General features: G+C 41.6%; 1 protein-coding gene across 6 annotated transcripts in view; it reads left to right on the top strand.

Moving 5' to 3' along the window:
* The window catches only part of TMEM131L (transmembrane 131 like), a 79,998-nt gene that overhangs the window by 4,512 nt on the left and 56,702 nt on the right, over window positions 1–18,784 (top strand). For 5 of the 6 annotated variants that reach the window (XM_066186105.1, XM_066186108.1, XM_066186101.1 and 2 more), the window contains exon 3: window positions 3,169–3,212. In XM_066186105.1, the coding sequence (XP_066042202.1) occupies window positions 3,169–3,212 (44 nt within the window). Of the gene's footprint in view, window positions 1–1,111; window positions 1,223–3,168; window positions 3,213–18,784 lie in introns of those variants that run through there. The other variant, XM_066186104.1, reaches the window with a different exon arrangement.

The following is an 18,784-nucleotide window of genomic DNA, read 5'->3' as shown; positions in this document are numbered from 1 at the left end:
AGTTGTAGTTCTTGTTATCATAACTGAAAATGACATTAAGTCATCAAAGTCAGTATATATCAAACTTTATTTTGGTGTCAATGCAGTGTTTGACTGATGTGATGGGTTTTCTACTGCTCCTGTGTGTCACATGTTGGAGATGAGTGAGGTGTTTCCTTAGAGGAACACCTTGTGAACGTTTCAGTTTGCTTGCAGATACTAAGGAGATTACAATAACTTCTTGTTTCACTTTACTGTGACAGTGTTTCAGGTGCTTGAATTTTAGAGAAAGATACCTTAGCGTTTACTGTATCGTGGTTGTTGTAGGCACTGGACAAATACAGAACTCCTGCCTGAGTTTGCACCTACAAGGCTCTGCTCAGGTCCAAAAGATTTTTTTTTTTTCTTTTCCCAAGTAGTAGCAGCTTGTCTTCAGTTTCTCTTCTTCAGTGCAGCTCAGGGGCTAATAAGGTTAATTGTTCTACTGGTTTCAAAAGCTGATGAGGACCTTGATCTTCCATATATTCATCAGAGATACGCATCACTGCAGCGTGTCATTAACGATCCCATCAGCTGTGCACAAATTAAATGTACAGAGTCACCTACTTCAAAGCAGGGTTTGTCTGAAGATACAAAATTTGTGTGAAAGTCTGAGACAGACTTGGGGTGGGAATTGTGTTCCTCTTTGGGCAGTTAAAAGGCTTCTCCAGACTCCCAGCTGTGCTTCTGGATAGTGCTGATAGGACTTGGGGCTGGTTGGCCATGCAGATTATGCAGAAGCTGTCAGCTCAGGCTCTTGAGAATTGTGTGACATAAGAGGGGCGCTTTCAAGGGCTTTCCAATACAAGATAAGCACCTGCCCCATATTTAGGATAAGGTTTGGAGGAAGGGAATTTTTTTCTTTTCATAGGTAGACTGCTGGGAACTGCATTTTAACTTGCAGGAGGTGTACCCTTCTTTCCCCCTGTAGTCCTGTAGTTTGAGAAGGCTATTTTATTTTATTTTATTTTATTTTTGTATTTATTTATTTATTTTGGTAAATCCTCAGTTTAAGCCTACCTGCACATGTAGCCTAGAGCACACAGAGGAATGAAGGTAGGAGAAAGCTGGACATGGGGATCTGAGTTGAGTGATTTTTAAATTTTTTTTTTTTTTCCTTGCACAGTTGAGATGTGCTGTGACTGCACTGTAGATTGGGAAATTTGCTTCATAGTTGCTTGGTGAAAAGTCAAGAGGAGAAATGGTAAGGTGGCTACTTGTTAAGGGTGAGCACAGTGTAAAGACACAGACTCAGGTTTCTAATGCCTGGCAAATGCTAAGCCATTTAAAGGAGGAACTAAGCCATTTAAAATGAGGATAGCTTCCTATCTGGCTGTGGCAGAGGGGCTGTTTCTGGAGAAGGTGGATAAGGAATCCCCTGGTTCTGCTTGGTATTGTACTGGGGTCCTAGAAGTACAAAAGGAGCTTGGCGAAGCTGGAAAACATGATGGATTTGTATCATGCTATCCTGGTGGAGTCTAATAGCAAGGCTTAGCAAGGTCCCTAGAGGAGATGGCTGGATCTTCATAGGGGTCAGGTGCTGGGATCTCTAGGTACATCTGTGCTGAAGAACTTTGTGGTGTACTGCAGATCCTGGACAATTAGCTTGATGTCTCCAACCTCTGGGCAGGCATACGGAAAGATTGCTAAGTCCTCAAATTAACTTGTACTTCCCTGTCAGTCTCGTTCCAGATTTGGTTATGTTATGGTGGAGGCTGTACTGCTTCTCCTGTATGAGCTGCTTGTGGCAAAAGATGGAAGTTCAGATGCATCTGGTAGCTTTTGTCAAGATCTGTATTAATATTAGGTGTAAGGTCATTATTTTACACGCAATAATGTTAATTATTAGTATTAATGTTAACATTAACCGTATTTGCTGCTGTAGTGTGGTTGTCATTTTTCCTCACTTCATGAAGCTCAGGTCTTCAGAAATCCTACTGCCTGTCCCATTCAGTAGACAGGTAGGGCTGCCTGAGCTGCATAAGGATCTGAAACCTGTAGAAAGATGTTTAGTGTTTATAGGTGAATGTTTTTTTCCAGTATGTAGTGAAAATAGGAGGTAAAGTCAAAGCTGGTGGCTTGAGGCCTGTTCTGTGATATGCTTACGTGGGAAACACGTAGGAGGGGTGGTGGAAAGTACAGTCTTTTAATTTTAAAAGATTTTTTTCCCCCTACCTTCTCATTGCTAAGGTCTGTGGTTTGTGCCTTCACAAACCATCACCTGCAGAAGCTGGGAAAAGTCAACAGCTGTTCCTGGCAGGGTGACTGTGACCTACTCCTGAAAAATGTTAATCTCCCTAAAGTTGTCCCTGGTTTCATCAGCAGGGGTTGAGTGGCTGTAACACACTTCATTTTGAGTTGTACCTAAAGCTTTCCTGGAGATCCTGGCCAGTTCAGGGTAGCTACCTCCTTGTTTTAAATGGATTTCCTGCAGGGAGCTCATTGAACCAACACATGAGTTCATTTCTGTAGACAGCTCAAAGTGGTTTGTGGTGAACTGCAAGCTGACACAGTTCAGCTGCATGTCTTGAAAATTACCTGAGTCCAGCAACTGAGCTCAGATGATGTGTTCAGAGCTTCTGCTCTCTCTGCTTTCTGTATGTGCTCCTAATCAGTGAAAAGATCTGGGCTTGGGACCTCAACTTGCCAGTTGGAATGTGGTACTTTGCTTTTGGCATTGACAGGTGATCTGCATTTCAAGGCATTCTGCATCCTATTTCCTCAGGTACTGGCTATTGAAGTTTACTGATGGGGGCAGATAGTTTGAAAGTGGAGGAAATAGTCTTCCTGTAGTTTGAGGGCAATTGATGGCCTTAGATTGAAGTTCTTAGTGTGAGTGGATTTTGTATAGATGCATTTGCATAAATGGAAAATGAGTCTGTTGAGTCAGCATTTAGGAAGAAACAGCCCAGTAGCCAAGTTAAGTCACAATTTATCTTTTGCAAGATGAGCTGAAACCTCAGATGGGATGTCCATCAACCACCTTACTTGATTAATGAAGGAGTTGTAGAAATTTTAGATTTCTGAACTTGTTTTGCAAACAAGTCACATGAGAATCCGTCTGTGATGGAGTTAAAAGTGGTACGTATGTCCAGTGTAGCATGTTGCAGTTCTGAGATTCTTACACAGTATTTTTTCTCTGTTTGTCAGGCTGATTCGGAGGAGGATGTGGAAGAGCATCCACAAGAGCAAAGGTAAGCTAAACTCCAGTGGAAGCAAGAGTATTGAAGTTCGTTTTGGTTTTTGCTTTAGGAAATACCAAAGTCTAATTGGGCAGACTACTAAAAAATTACTTTTTTCTCCTGCATGTTAAATAGTTTTTTATTACTTGTGGCTTAGAATTTTCTCAGCTTAATGTTAATATTGATTTATTAGCAAAACCAAAAAACTGTGCTCAGTGTATGCAAGCACAAAATACCTTCTTGCATCTTTGTCCTAATCCTGTCTCTAAGATGAATTTGCTTCTCATTTCTTTCACACAAAAAATTAATTATTAATTGTTTTGTTGTATATTTTGTAATTAATTACTTTCCGGCAGGCGACAGTTTTCCGTTACAAAATTTGTAAATGTAGGTAGTCTTGAAGTGTTAATTTGCACCAAGGTAAGGAAGGAGGTGAAGGAGATTTAAAGCCAAAGGTTTATTAATGCGTTTCTGTGGAACCACAAATATTCTGCCCTTATGTCTTGAAATTCAATAAATAACGTGGCTCCTCAAAACTGTAGCCACAACTCTGCTGTTTCTGTTAATATTAGGCCTTCTGTATTTTGAAGGGTTGGGGAAATAGCATCACACATTATTTTTTCAATACAAATTTTGTTTCCTCTGAGCGTCCAGGTTAAAATGCTTGGATGTCTACCAGTGAAACACTTCCTTCCTTTGGTATGTGTTAATGTGATTACAGCTTTCAGTGCCATGCCAGCCAGAAAGATCACAAGACTTAAAATAAACATGGGTAACAGCACCGTTTTCTGATGGCAGCAGTTAGCCACAAATACTTTTCTCATTTATCTCCAGTCTTTGCCCTTAGCTTAAATTTGAGAGCAAATAGATGGGATAAAACACGAGTCTTGCTGGGAGCTGGCAGAAGGACTAAGCCTGGGGGGTGGGAACAGGATGGTTATGATGGGTCTGTCCTGCACTGCAACACTTCCTCACATGGCTTTCCCCCTTCTGCCCCACTGGGAGCCTTCTCATCTGAACCCAGCGTCACATTAGGCTCCTGTGCCTCATCTCCATGGGAATTACAAAGATGGTTTGGAAACAGGATGTGAGAATTACTGTGGCTGCTGACAGCTGGTGCTGATTACTTGTGCTTGCCTAAGTGCCCCAATTCCTACCTGCAGAGGGGATTTTTTTTTCTGCCTCCCCTTGTGAAAAGAAGGCTAAACTACTGAAAGCTGCATTTCCCTGCACAAATACAGAAGTTTCTGATTTTTTCATCTGGGAGCTATTACATTTTGGATGCGGAATTTTTCCTGTGTAACTTTATTACCTGCATGCTTTCTTCATTGAGAGGTAGTCAGAAAGCAGCAGTCTCTAATGCTGTACTTAAGATTGTTTCCTTTGTAGGCAGAGAGATGTAATTTAGGTAATTGGCTACTATGGCAATAATAAAAATATTATTGAAAATAATTAGTTCTTGAGACTTGGAGAGGAAAAAGTGATTTGACTGGAGTGATTTTTAATAAAAGTGATTATTTTAGGTCATTCAGGTGCTTAAAATTTTTTCTAGTAATTACTCATTTTCAAAAATGAACTTGCCTTTTGGGAGTAAAGTTTGTAGATATTCACTTGCATGGTGGAAACATCCTTCTGTTGTCATACTGAAATGCTTCAGGAAACTTGCCTAAACGGATCCTGGCTTGTGTGCATCTTCTAAACTATTTTGGTTTGCTGCTGTAAGTAGACACATTCACAGACTTGTGTGTGCTCTATATACTGAAGGAATGTTATAGCGTAGGCTTCATGAAGAAGAGCCAGCAAAGGTACATTAGAAAGGTTAGAATTTATTTCCAGATTAATTTTCATTCTCTTGGCTTACATTACTGTATGGTGAAATCATGGGGATTTTTTTTTTTCCTGTAGCAGCAAAACCTGCAGCTTGCAGCATCTTCATCTCATTGTCTGACTGCATGCCCTGGGGAAATCAGCTGAAGCTACTGTAATTTGATGTGAAGCCCCTAGAAGCAAAGGATCTTAATGTAGGGGTATTAGCAGAAGTTAAAGGAGATAAAGAAATCAGAAATTTCCCCAGAGATGAGGGGAGTATACAGAGTTCATCATCTTGGGGCATAAAGGAGAAAGTCTCTTTCCAAAACATTTTTTCATTCAGTTTTTAATTCTAGGTTAGTGGGTTCCCTGGGAGCTCGCTAACCTATTTTGAATAAACCGAACACAACAAAAGCAGTGAAGTATTAACCGTCTTTTAACGGACTTCCTGTGCATGTGCATCATAAGATCTTGCTTTTGGGGTGGTCTTCTTGGTTTGCTGTTCTTGTGGCAAGTGCACCAGGGAGGTGGATGTGGTCTTATAGTTTCTGCCTTAGGTTTAGCTTTAACAAGTAGGGAAATTTGTATGGAGGCAAAAGACATTGTCAAAATAGCAATTTTTGTGAAGAGCTATTTCAGAGATGAATGAGAAATGGTTGATTTGTAGGTCCATGGATTTGCAGCTGCCCTGAGTGAGGAGAAGATCATTATCATCTCCTTGATTTCCACCCTATGATTCTTGCTATTCTGATTGTTTGGATGCTTCCACAGGTTGCTTCATGCTGTTTTTTCTTTCTGGATCAGATTCTGAAATAAGAAATGTAGCACAGTAGGCATTTGAATACTGCTTCACGCTACAGACTTTGAGAGAATTAAAGTCATGTGTATTTGGACTAGCCTATCAAAAAGCTTCCAGTATCCTTAAAAACCTTTTCTTATATTTGAAAGTCAGGAGTAAAAAGATATCTTTTATAACAGTCTGTGACAGGTGTTGACAAGAAAAGGTTTTGTTGTTGTGTTTGGAGGTGTTTTTTTTTGGTGGTCGGTTTTTTTTGTGTGGTTTTTTTTTTTTTTTTTTTTTTTGGTTGTTGTTGTTGTTGTTGTTGTTGTTGTTCTTTTGGTTTTTTTTTTTTTTGTACTCCTGCCCCTTCATCCTGGTGATTTTGGTTGCCACAACTGGTAGTAGCAAATTTTGAAGATTTATGTGGTTGCTAAAGCAGCATAATGAGACAGGACCTGAATGGCCTGAAGTTGTGTCGGGAGGTTTAGGTGGGAAAGGTTTTTTTACCTTTTGTTGGGCACTGGAACAGGCTCCCTAGGGAAGTGGTCACAGCACCAATCCTCACAGAGTTCAAGAAGGGTTTGATCAATGCTCTCACGGACATGGTGTGACTGTTGGGGATGGTCCTGTATGGAGCCAGGAGTTGGACTTGATGATCTTTGTGGGTCCCTTCCAACTCAACGTATTCTGTGATTCTGTGAAACGCACAAGTCTGGCACAAACAAAAAGACAGTACTGTCAGGTGATGCACAAATGATGCTAAAATCAAAATTTTTAGCTTTCTACTTCAAGGAAGTAGTCATTGGACCAAAAAAAGAGTAATTTCATGTGTATGACATTGTTAGTGCTTGGGTTTTGAGGACTTCTGGAGAGAGGCCTTTGAGGATGCAGTTTTGCAGCTGGCACATTAAGGAACATTTGCACCACAATAAACTGCTGTACTCAAGATGTGAAGCAAACGGTCTTGATATGTGATGCACAGTGATTGTCTGTGAGAAGGAAAATGCATAAAATAGTAGAAGCATAGAATGAAACTAGCCAGGCAGAGGACGTTTTCCAGCCTTTTCCTATGGCAGGGCATATTTTTCTTTGAGTAGATAGATATCAAGTGCTAGGAAAATTCTGAGTGTGATGCAGTTGGCTCAGTCAGGCATTTCTGTTGGACCTTTGTCTTTGATCACTGGGGAGCGTTTGACCCTGTGGACTGGAGCTGCTTGGGGCAGTAGATGGTATCGTCGCCCAGTGGGCTCCTGCTAGGGTGTCACTGCAGCCTGGGAGTGACAGCTGATGCCCAGCACTTTGACCTCTCCTGATTGCTTGGTGGTATTACTCCTAATCCTGTTGGTTTTGCTGTGTCTGTGAAATAGTGCTCCAGATGTGGAGGAGAAATTGAAGGTAGAGTTAGCAAGGGAGTAGCTTACTAGCTGCCTGAGAGAGAGCAAAGCAGTTGAGGTGCCCAGACTGCAGAATTGCTAGAGGGTTTAGGGAATACTTAAGAAATGTAGTTATAATGTTTGCTTCAGGAAGAATCCAGAGTGGCAGTAGGAGAATGAGCCTGCTTCGCATTGTGAGGCTGTCCATTGCAATTTCTCCCTGGCCACAACTTTGGCTCTAGTCGAGAGGCACAAATGAGGTCTGGAGCTGTGGATGGAGTGTTAAGACACTTCAGAGGTGACTCATCCTTCCAAAAAACCTGTGGTCTTAGTGCCATGATTTTTGACAGTCCAGTTGGAAAACAGTGACATGGGACTAGTGGTATGCCTGTGCACCAGATAACTAGCTTGGGTGGTGGCTAAGGCAGGAGAAGAAACATTGACAAATAAGTTAGGATCAACCAGATTTTCTTTTTCCTTCTGCCTTTTTTTACTGAAATGAATAAAAGTTGATTTTGTGCCAGCAGAAATGTCTGAATATTAAAAAAAGAAAAAAGGTTTATGCTATATTTATCTTTAAATAACTTTTATTAAAACCAAAGTGATTATCCATTTAGTTAGTGTTTCAAAGTGAAAAGCTGAAAAATAGCTCTGAGAGTGTCAGTGAGTGCTTAAGCTGTCTGAAAGGAACCATCTTAGTATTTTCTACCTGAGCTGGTATGGAGTACCACTGATCATTTAGATTGTCATTAAACTTACCCCAAAGGTAAGTCTAACTACATTAAGACTTTTCCTAGAATATATGCTTGGGCTTAACTTGTAATAGTGAAAGCTGCCTTTATTAAGTTCAATAGTGAAAGCTGCTTTTATTAAGTTCTTAGCGTCTTTTAAAAATTGTTGTTTTACAAAATGAGCAAAAAAATCCATGTGTGTTTAAAAGAAAAGAAAAAGTTTCTTGGGAGAAAACTTTTTAGTCCCATTACTGCCCTTACATAAGGTAGCAATTTCTGCAGTATGCACAGAATGTATGTTTTTAGTGATTAGCACTAAAACCTTTTTCGATATTGGCTAACTTTTGTTTTTAATTGATAAGTCATGGCTGTTGTTCCCCACTTCCACTTTTGTCTAGGTACCAAGGGTTTACTGATTTTAAGTTTTACTGGATGCCTAAAGAAGTTAAATTTACTTTACATAATCTTGAGAAGTAAAGGAGGAGAATTGAGATGGACACACCCACCTGTAACACTTGGGTGAAAATTCCTAAGGGAACACAGGTTATTGTGAAACTGGGCTAAAAGCAGCTTACTGAAAAGAATTGCAAGAGGTCAGTGAAATTGGAGGTTCTCTTGTAGATAAAGAAATAGCTTCTTCCAAGATAATCAGTGTTACTCTTCCTCTCCTTATGCTTCTGCCAGGCACAGCTAGGGTGGCAGGCTGAACTCCTGCTATGTTAATTGTTTGTCTCTGTTTTATGTGGCAGTTGATTCACTGATGAACTTTGCCTTGCTGAACTTTGTATTAGATGCTGTTAGGGTCAACTCTGCCCCCGTCTGCATTGTGTCTTCCAAAATACCGGTTCTTTTACAAAATTGCATTGCTTGCCTGACGGTACAGGGGGCAAAAAATATGTTTTGTTTTTTTCCCTGGAACATTGCATGGCTGTGCTGTGTGGTAACAAATGTTTCAGCTGTTGTTTTATTCTTTATTTCTAAATTGTTTTTAGACATTTCATAAATGAGAGAAGTAGCCCAGGCCAGCTGTACAATGTTTCACACCAAACTGAGGAGATGACCCTGTGGCTTTCTATGATCATGAGATAATGGCAAATGAGTCTTGCACTTGTTTGCAAAGAGCTGTCAAACTTCTGTCGTCATTGTAGGTCCTACTTGACCTTGTAGGAAATACTCTAAAGGTGATGTGTGGCTGTATTTAATTACTCTTAGACTTGCTGTTGCAGTCACACTCATCATCAAAATCTTGTCTGTTTGCATTGAACAAACTCTGCTGGAATGTGTATATTTCTCTCACTTTTGTGCACCTTCTTGGGCTGGAGGATGTTCATGGTTGGACCAGAGACCCTTTGATGTGTGTCAGCTTGTATGCTACCTGAAATGGACTTTCTCATCTGTGGGTGAGGACTTTGAGAAATGAAGGCAATCTTGGTATGGTGGTTACAAATTGGCACTTCTGCATTCTTATGGCTCATGGTGTCTTGAAAAGCTACATAGGCTTCTATGGAAACACCAGTTTCTATACTGGTAAAAATAGCAGGCTGGGGCTGTGAGGTCATTGTTTGCACAGGGATTAGTGTGTATGGAGAAATTGTGTTTGTGGATACATGCTACTGGAGGAAACTTTCTCACCTGTAATGACCTGTTTTAAAAGGACAAATAAACTGTGCTTTACATTTTCGTGCCTATGTAGTTCTTTCTTTGTCTTTCTCTGTTAATAATTTCTTCACTTTTTGTTTGTTGTATCTTCTGCAGATCTCTTGCATACTGTCTTATGGCATCTCTACTTTTTTTTTTTAGTTTCTGTCTGGGCCATGCCTGAAATGATTGTAGTTTCTGTACTGTCAGAGGAAGAGGATGTCTTGCACTCTGTTGCCTGGTGCTGTCCCCTGCTTTGTGCAGCCCTACAAGTTCTCTGGATTAGAAAAACTTGTTTTATTGCGAGGTTAGCATTTACTTGTGATCATTCCCTGGTTGGTTTCCCTGTTGCTCTCTGGCAGCATCAGGTGAAAATGTGCACGGAAGTTCTCCCTCAATGCTACAGCCTGTTGTGTGGGACGGGTGCCCTGTGTCACCTGCAGGATGTCATCTCTGTTCTGCTTCTCTCACGTTGCTCCCAGGGTGCCCCACCTGTGCTGGTGTGGCACTGGTCTGAACATTGTGGCGTCTTTTTGCTCTTTCCTCAGTCCTTCAGACCTGCCTCTTCCTGCCCCTGCCTCTTGGCCTGCTGTGGGGATGGTGGTTGTGCGGCGGTACCTGCGCCAGGGCTGACCCTGCTGCCTCTCCTGCAGTGCAGGGGGAGCTGAGGAGTGGCCCAGCCAGATCTGCTGTTCTGCTCACTGTTGGTGAGAGAGATGAGCAGGTCAGTCCTCAGAAGTGTGGGGCTGAGACAGACAGTGTCTTATGTGTTAGGAGTAATGCCTTTGAGTCAGTAGCTGTGGGGTCAAACGTGCACTGGGATGATGGGTAGCCTGGGGGACAGCTCATGGGTTTTGGGTGGATGATGTGACGAGTCACACAGTGGCAGCACTGTGTGAACAGTTGCAAGCTGGTGCACACACATGTACATCGTTTGTTCATGTTTTGTTTTTATTTTTGGCACTTGGTAAACTCCCCATAGCCTGTGCATTGGGACAGAGCCCACGCACAGTCCTTTCGAGTTAGGACAAGCCTGGTCTGAGCAGGTGGGATAAGGGCATATGGTGTCTTATTTCCCGTTGTGTTTGGTTCAGGACTGGCCACAGAGCTGTGTGAGAGCAGAGACTGGTCTTGTGGCACAGCCTGTTGGTGTAGTCATTCAGCAAACACATGGAGAAGGTCAGCTTTTAATGCCAGGCCAGTCGCGTGCTGCGAGGGCTGTGCAAGTCTGCTTGGGAACACGTCATTTTTCTTGTTAAACTTAACCGGCCGTGTTTTGAAAAAGGGGATGTTGGGACACATTTTGTGTGTTTAGAGAAGAGGGAAAAAAACCAAAGAAAAGCAAAAGTAAACATCTGCAATGGTGTGTTTGTCCATGTTCATTTGTAAACTTTGTGTGTCCCGTCCCCCCGCCCCCCCCCCGCACTTGCTGCTTCTGTAATATAAGTAGTTCAGAATAGGAACTTATGCTTCTACTTCTACATTTTAATACACTGGTAATGGATTTCAGATGTCTGTTAATCTCAGGCTAATCTTTCTCATTTGTGGGCAGTGGGCCACAAAGGATTTAGCTCTTGGTCAGTACGTTTATCATTAATAAATTATTTTCACCTCCATAATGGCTGTTTCGTAGTTGCCCATAAGAGGACTTAATTTGCAGTAATTTTACCGTTTTGCAGTTAAACTATTGACATCTGGAATCGTAGACCAGTGTCAGCAGTCTGAAAATTGCCATAGTGTAAGAATTTAGCTTCACCGTTTTTCCACTGTTGCAGACTGGCAAATTATGACAAAATTGAAGAAAGCCTAAACAACAGTTTGCTCACTTGTAGGAATTTGTGTAAAGTCTGCTTCTGAACGATCAACCCCAGTACTCTGCTTTGATTATTATAAGCAGAGCATAAAGGGTCCTGAAATCTATCTAATGCAGTGCAATAAAGAGTTGTAGGCACAGCTGTTACCTGGCTTTCATCCTCATAGGTACTCAAAGGTGACTCAAACTTAGCTTTTAATGACTCACATCTTTTTATTTGACGAGGGAATGTCTTCTAGGAAAGCTGTGCTCGAGCCATGGCCGTGGCTCTGGCTGCATTACTTGTGGGTGAAGGAGTCTTTTCTGTAGTTTTGGTGTTTACCATAGTAACCTAAGTAAAAAGATGAGCAGGAGAACAACATCAACACCACTTGTAGTTCAGTATTAGTTATAAATTCAAACCTGAGTTTTCAAAAACATTTTAGTTATGTTGTCTTGGACATCATTCTTTATCCACTTGCTTTAGTATCTGCTTTGGGAAGCGTCTTTTTCTTTTTGGTGGTTGTTGCGAAATGACCAACTCCCTTCTTCATCAGAACAGAAGGGCACTGTCCACTTATGGGTGGGGGACAGTATATATCAAATATTATTCTTGCATGTGACCATGGTGCGTATTAACTCTTTTACAGTGTTTTGAGTACACACTGCAAATATTTGCTTTGCATTTGTGGAAGAGTTTGCTTTCATCAAATAAGCTAATCACCTGGGAGAAACGTGATTAGTATGAATAATTTAGGTGTTTGCTTGTTGTCTCAGGAGTCCACCATTCTATGTTATGTCCAGACTGCCAACTGAAATGAGGAAGATAGAGAGCAAAGCTGGTGGTTTTTTCACCTTATCTTCTTCTCCACCTCCTGGCCCCAAAGTAGTGTACAAATTGAGTATAAAACTGAGGGTTGTTTTTGTGTGTGTGTGTGTTTGTCTTAGTAAGTTTTGGAAATAGCAATGGAAATACGATTAGACAAGGATAACTAAGGATATTTGTGTGTGTGTGTACAAAACAAACCTTACTTTCTGTTGAACCATTGGACTTTATATAAACATGGGAATTTCTCACAGGCAGTGAAGTAGATTTTTTTGCTCAGAATTATGAGGAAAAGAAGAAGGAAAAGTATTTTCTGAGAGGAAGATGCGAACTAGGTCTCTGTTTTTACTTTTACTAAAGTTGTCATCTTCCCATGTCTGCTTCAAGATGCTGTTGCAGAGCTCTAGCTAATTGTTTACCATCTGACCCACCTGCATACCCAAACTCTGCAGGTGGCAAAATCAAGAAATTTGGAGTGCAAAATAATGCTTTTAGTTACTGCCTGATAAAAGCCAACTTCAGTTTTAAAACTTTGCGAAGGCCCATGAGGAGGCTGTAAAGACTTGGAAATAAAAAAGAGAAAGTTAAGATGGTGTATCCTGTTCAGTGTTGTTGAAAATATGGGCTGTTTTGACCCTGGTTTGTGGTTTTGTTGCGTTTCAGAGTTGGATTTTAGAAAGAAAAAGTTTAAAATGTTTGTTTGCAGCAGCATGTTCTGTAAGGAAATATGAGAAATGCAGAAAACAATATTTATTAAGCCTAAAACTGTCTTTTTGGCCAATGTGATGGTTCCAAAAGCAGTAACATAGCTGCACTTGCATTATGAAAGAACTCGCTTCCTTTGCAGTACTAAGACTGGAAACTGGTCTGGCCTTCGGAGATGCTTGTATATCAATAGCATGGTAATTTGACAGACATCAAAATGCTTAGGAAGACTTTCAGAAGCCTGAATTTTAAATATATATATATATATGAGAGCCTCTGTATGTGTATGAAAAAACAGTGACCTTAAGCCCAAATTGTTCTGGCATGGATTTTTGCTAACTCTTTTGCATATATAAATCATTATATATTGCTTTCCAGTTTGTTTTTTTTTTTTAATTGCTATTCATTATTTTAATGTTTCTCTCTGGATCCTGTTTATTTTCTTTGAGACAGTGAAGCATAGTTCTGTTGTTATGTACCTCTCAAAACAAAAAGTTAACTTTGAATTAAATAGGCCGTCTTAGCTTTACAAGGCAGATAGAGATAAATGACGGCTATCTGCGTTGTTGGTAGCACATTTACATTTATCTCTTGGGGAGGATTTCCCAGCTTTTTTTAATCATGTGAAGGCTGATATCTGGTCTAATAGAAAGTTAATAATATTTTTTTTTTTTTTTTTTTGCTGTTCTTACTGCTGTACTCTGAGACCCCTGAATTCTGCCATGTTCTTACAGCCTGTTTTCCCTCCTGAGTTAATGGAGGGCTTATATGAAAAGCTTTTGTGGGTCCCAGGAGAGGATCCAAAAGGGAATTGTTATAGAGACTCAGGTTTCTAGGAACTCTAGGGGCTGGCTTTGAGTCACTGTGAGTGCTGCTGTTGACTCCTGCACACTTCTTTCAGAGCTGACAGTGTCTGTCAAGCAATGAATCCAAATGTTAATACTTAACGCTTTTTAAAGTTGGTGCACTGAGGTCTGACCTTTCTTGTGAAGCTGCTTCAATTCTTTCTGTGATTTCTGGTTATTATCAAAATCAAATTGGAAAGATTGTCTCGTATCCTGCTACTGGTATTCTTTTTTTGGGGAGTGTTTCCAAAGAGTTCCTCTGTGGGCAGCATGTGGAGTTGGTGACATGAGGCAACTCCTTGCAGTCATTCAGCTGCAGATATTCGTTTCTTATCAGTGAGGACAGAAACAGGTTCAGCAGCCACGTGTAAGACCAAAATTGGTCTCATACATGTGTATGCACTTTAATGCCATCTCCTGGCATTTGCTGGAGCAGTGTGTTGTGCTGCCATTGGGAATACACTTGGAACAAAGTGGGATTTGGAGCCTTCTTTGGTTCTGAGCCAGCAGTCTCAGTACGATGTGTTTAGCACTGGAGAGAAAAAAAACAGATGCATGCTTGTTATTTTATTATTTGTGAGGAGGACCCTTTGAATGGCTTCCAAGGCCTTGAGGTTCCTGCATGTTGTGCTGCCTTTTAACTCCATGGCTGTAGCGCACTTGGATGAGAGGTGCAGTTTACACAAGCAATTGAAATTGCACGTGCTCCGGATTTTTTAGGCTCTCAGACTTCCTTGCTGCTTGTGTCAGCACGCCAAAGTGCACGGTGTTCTCAAGGCTTTTCTGGGTGGGAATATGTAAAGGCTGTCAATTACTCCTCTGTTCCAGGCCTGCTGTTTTATAAACAGGTGTGGTCTGTGGGGACATTTCCCTCATTTAAAACCCATCATCTTCACTAACACTTTAGTGTTAGCTGTTGTGATTGTACAACACAGCTGAATCCTGAGAGAGTTGTATGATAAAAAGCTAAACTAGTTGAATTCTACTGAATTATCTGACAATGCAGTTGTTTAATTTTGTTGGAGGACAAATCTCACTGATTCATTAATAAAACAGTTGGTTACATTTGTTAGAAAATAAAACCTGCAATTTTAGACTTTACGGTAATTGCTTGACTACTGCTTAGAGTATGAATGAAATGTCACAGTTGCTGGTACTACGTGTCATCCTGAAAGATTTGGTTGCCTTTGCAGTAGTTAATGCAGAAATTATTGTGTGAAGTTGTTTGCTCTCTACTTGAAAAGTAGGGGCAGTCTAACAAGGATCATTAGAAAGGTTCAGAATTGAAATTTATTGAAAATTACCTTACAACTCTACCAAAGTTATTGACAAGTGACTGTCATCATGCGCAGAGCTGGACACTCACGGTTTTGGTGCAGTCTGGGCATCGAGCACCAGATCCTGGCTGAAGTAATGCCACAGCCGGTCAGCTCCTGCACCACGCAACAGCCACAAATCTTGAGCATTTTGGAGTGGGCAGTACATGAGTGCAGTGGTTATACTGGTGTCTTGATATTAAATCTCTGGGTGGAGGGGCAGTAGGATTTTGCTGTGGGATGATGGGCAGGAGGAGAGGGGTGGTTTTGTTTCTTCTCATCAAGTTCCCACTGTCTGGCTAGGTGTCCGTCAGTGTTTGTCTTGCAGCAGACTATACTGTGAGGTTGCACTGAGTGCAGTTTGTTCCCCTTTTTCATCCCCTCCGGGCTCATCAGTTTGTGTTCTTCGAGGCCAGAGGCTGTGGCTGCACCTAGGGTCCCACTGGACTTCCTGCTGCAGAAATAAAAGGCACTCTGCACCCACTAGACCTTTCTCTGGGAGCGCTGCTTACAGATCACATCTACTTTGGTGCACAGGGCTCTCCTCTTCAGACTGTTGCCTCTTACCAAAGCTCAGAGCAGTTGTGTTGGGTAAGGCAAAACTCAGCTGAAACAGGATGCCACCATCCATGCATGGTTGCCATGCTGTGGGGAGAGAGGCTGGGCAGCCAGCAAGTTGCACCTGGCACTGGAAAGTGCTTGGATGTGATGCTGAGCATGTCTGGGCTAGAATTTGGCAGCAGGGGAAGGACAGTGTGTAATTGCCGGAAAGGCAAAGGCAGGGGCAAAGTATGGTAACAAGTGAAAAAACGCTGAAGATTGTGAATAGAACAAAGAAAGGCAAAAAGTCATGCCCTGATAAAAACACCAAGTGAACAAAGATACTGGTAGGTAGGGAACAAATGAGTGCTTGCTCATTTCAAGTGATTGGCAAAACTGATAAGGGACAACAGCAGATTTCAATCTTAACAATGAAGGCAAAGATGCACAATAACAAAAGGGAAGTAAAGTGAGAGAAAGGTGGGAGTGACTGATTCATAAGTGTTTGTACCTTGAGTAACCACCACCTCCGTTCACGTCAAATGATTTTAAGGGTCTGCCGAACAGTCTAGTCTCTTGACTGTGGCTGGTAGATGTGTGCTAGGTCCTGCTGCACACGCATTTGGTGTCAGCTGTTAAGCAAGTCAGACCTCACTAGTGACATTGTGGGTACCTCTTAGATTTTGCCTGCATAAATAAATTTTGTGTTGAATTACATCGTCCTGTGGATTGCAGTTGTGGGTTAGCATTTTAAAGTTAAGGTGTCTGCATGTCAATAAATATACAACAGTAAAGTCCTGAACACAGAGATGATAAATACACTAACTATATATAAGCAAAAATTGTGTAATTCCTGTGTTTTTGTTTTGTTTTGTTTTAATGAAACTGGAAGAACAAGAAGGATTGCATTGCCCTCGGCAAGTGAGCAGCCCTGCAATATTGTAGAATAAGTTTTGGAGTTCTTTACTGTGTTGTGGATTTAACGTGCCTGCTCAGTTTTTGTGTCTGCCTGCTGGTGCTGTGGGCCATGTACATCTCTGGTTTGTGTCTAAATCTTGATTCCTGGCAACTGAAGAAGGGTAGAGAGCTGAAGGGCCTGTACTTGACCGACTCCTTGACCCGTGCTTTACGTGCTTTGTTGCTATTAACTGCCTTTCTTCAATAGCTATTGTCTGATTTCTGTCTTGGTGTGTTCTGTCTTTTATTCCAGGCCTTTGCTGCAGGCCTGCTGCTTGCAGCTTGCGAGGTGCCTGCTGCCTGCTTAGGTATTTCTGTGCCCTGTCGCTGACCCAGTTTCTGCAGCGTTTAAACTGCCCTTTTGAAAAGGGGACATTTCTGGCCTTTGTGAGCATTCTCAGTGTTGCTGGGATAATGTGGCTGATCTCACAGATGCGGGCAGCGGCTTTAAAACAAGCACACATCCCTGGCCTGGTCCCCATGCTTTCAGTCTTGCTTGGATTTTTTTTTCTCTCCTTGTAAATAAAAACAATTTTTCATGCTTTCTGGTCGTTGGAGGTTGGAGCCATGGGCTGTGTTTTGCTGTTCCTGAAACAACTACTGACACGTTTGCTGTGCAGGGAGGGCAGGGCAGTGCCCAGCTATATAGAGCATACGCTTCCAAATTTTAAGATGAGAACATTAGCCTTTGTTCCCAGTCTGAGGAAGCTGGTTTGGGACTTAGAAAACTTCAGGTTGTCCCATGTCATCTGTGACTTTCCCATGCTGCCTGACTTGGAGGTTAAGTCATTCTGGGTGCGTGTACTGGACTGGGGACAATGACACTTGGTTTGAACACTGAGATCTTTTTTATTTTCCCTTTACCCACTGAAAGGTTGCAAGCTGTGGAAAGGTAAGATCAGGTGTCGAAAATGTGACTTTGTGGTAACTGCGAATCCACATTACCTACTGCTGGCGATGGTTTGGGGCAGCACCTTAAGTTTCTTTATTCCCTCTGTGTTTTTGCCATATTCCTGCCAAAAGCTACATCTTCCATTTTGACGTGATTGAAGATCTGCTTTACAAAGCCATATTGCTCCTTTTTCAGTGTAAATTACTGCCATGGAGTGAAAGAAGAAGCCTCTTCAGAGGCTGGATTCCCAAGCTTTATGTCTTGCTCTTTGGTTCAGATGCATGTCCATCCATGTATCCAAATGTCCCCATCAGAAGGGGCAAAGTGCTGTCAGTCCTGTTCCTCAGTCCACCTCAGCTGTCCCTCTGCCTTCAGTGGGACCTTTGTGTGGGCTCCTGTGCAGGACCATGGCATTTATTTGCTTCTCTTGAGGAGCAAGAAGTGTCAAGAGATATATGGCCAAGACCAGTTAAATACACCTTTGGGCTCCAGAGGGATCTTCACCGTGTCTGGAGGAGCTTTTCCTCTCATGGGCAGCTTGAGAAACTCCATGTGGGGCATGCAGAAGCAAAGTGCATCATTTATTGCAGTGGAAGCAGATATCTGGTTAGAGGCTTCTCAAGAAACTAAAAATAGTGTTAGTGTTGCTTTGCCTTTGGTTTCACAGGTGAACATTTCCAGTTGGTGAACTCTGATTAGTTTCCTAGCTTTGAAATAAAGGAGGAAATGCAAGAATCTAGGGAAGGTGGAGTTTTAGTGTTGTACTTGATTGCAAGTACTTTTTTTAGCAGATATAAAATAATCAAAAGCTGACTTTCTGCTGTTTTTTTCAGCTAATTTTCCGCCTTTTCCTTTCCTCACAGCTATCCTGCTGAAGGAAGCAAATGTTTACTTGTGGACTTTAGGTGCCCCTTGCTGGAATTCAGAGCCATAACATACCTGAGGTTTCTTTGGTGGTAGACATTTTGTTAATAAACCTGTGAAACGGGGTGTGTTTCATATGGTTCTGTGTTGTATAATAGCAGAACTGCAGCATTTTGTATGTTAGAAGAAATTGGCCAGAGCACATGCTGTGCATTGGCTTCAACAAATCCCAGACGTTTTGTAAGGACCTAATGGTTTCTGTGATAAGTGTTGCAGCTACTAATCCTGGTAATGCCAATTTTTTTTTAAAATTTTGTTTTGGTTTTTTTGCCCGTTTGAATTTTCTGGTATAATTTTTTTCATATCTGCGTGTTTCCTTTAACAGCGTAATCTAGTGAACTATAAATATGCAGTAGTGCTTAGGAGTAGGTCACAAACACACCGTGAGCATGCTTGTTTTTATTAATAGCACTAAGTCATGGGGCTGTCATTCCATTTTGCTCACCACAACCCAG

The sequence above is a fragment of the Chamaea fasciata genome, unplaced genomic scaffold (genome assembly GCF_029207755.1).
Source record: "Chamaea fasciata isolate MVZ Bird 193981 ecotype frontalis unplaced genomic scaffold, bChaFas1.0.hap1 SCAF_6, whole genome shotgun sequence".
NCBI lineage: Eukaryota > Metazoa > Chordata > Aves > Passeriformes > Sylviidae > Chamaea > Chamaea fasciata.
The sequence above is the reverse complement of the archived record's forward strand: the minus strand, read 5'-3'. Positions and strand labels throughout refer to the sequence as shown.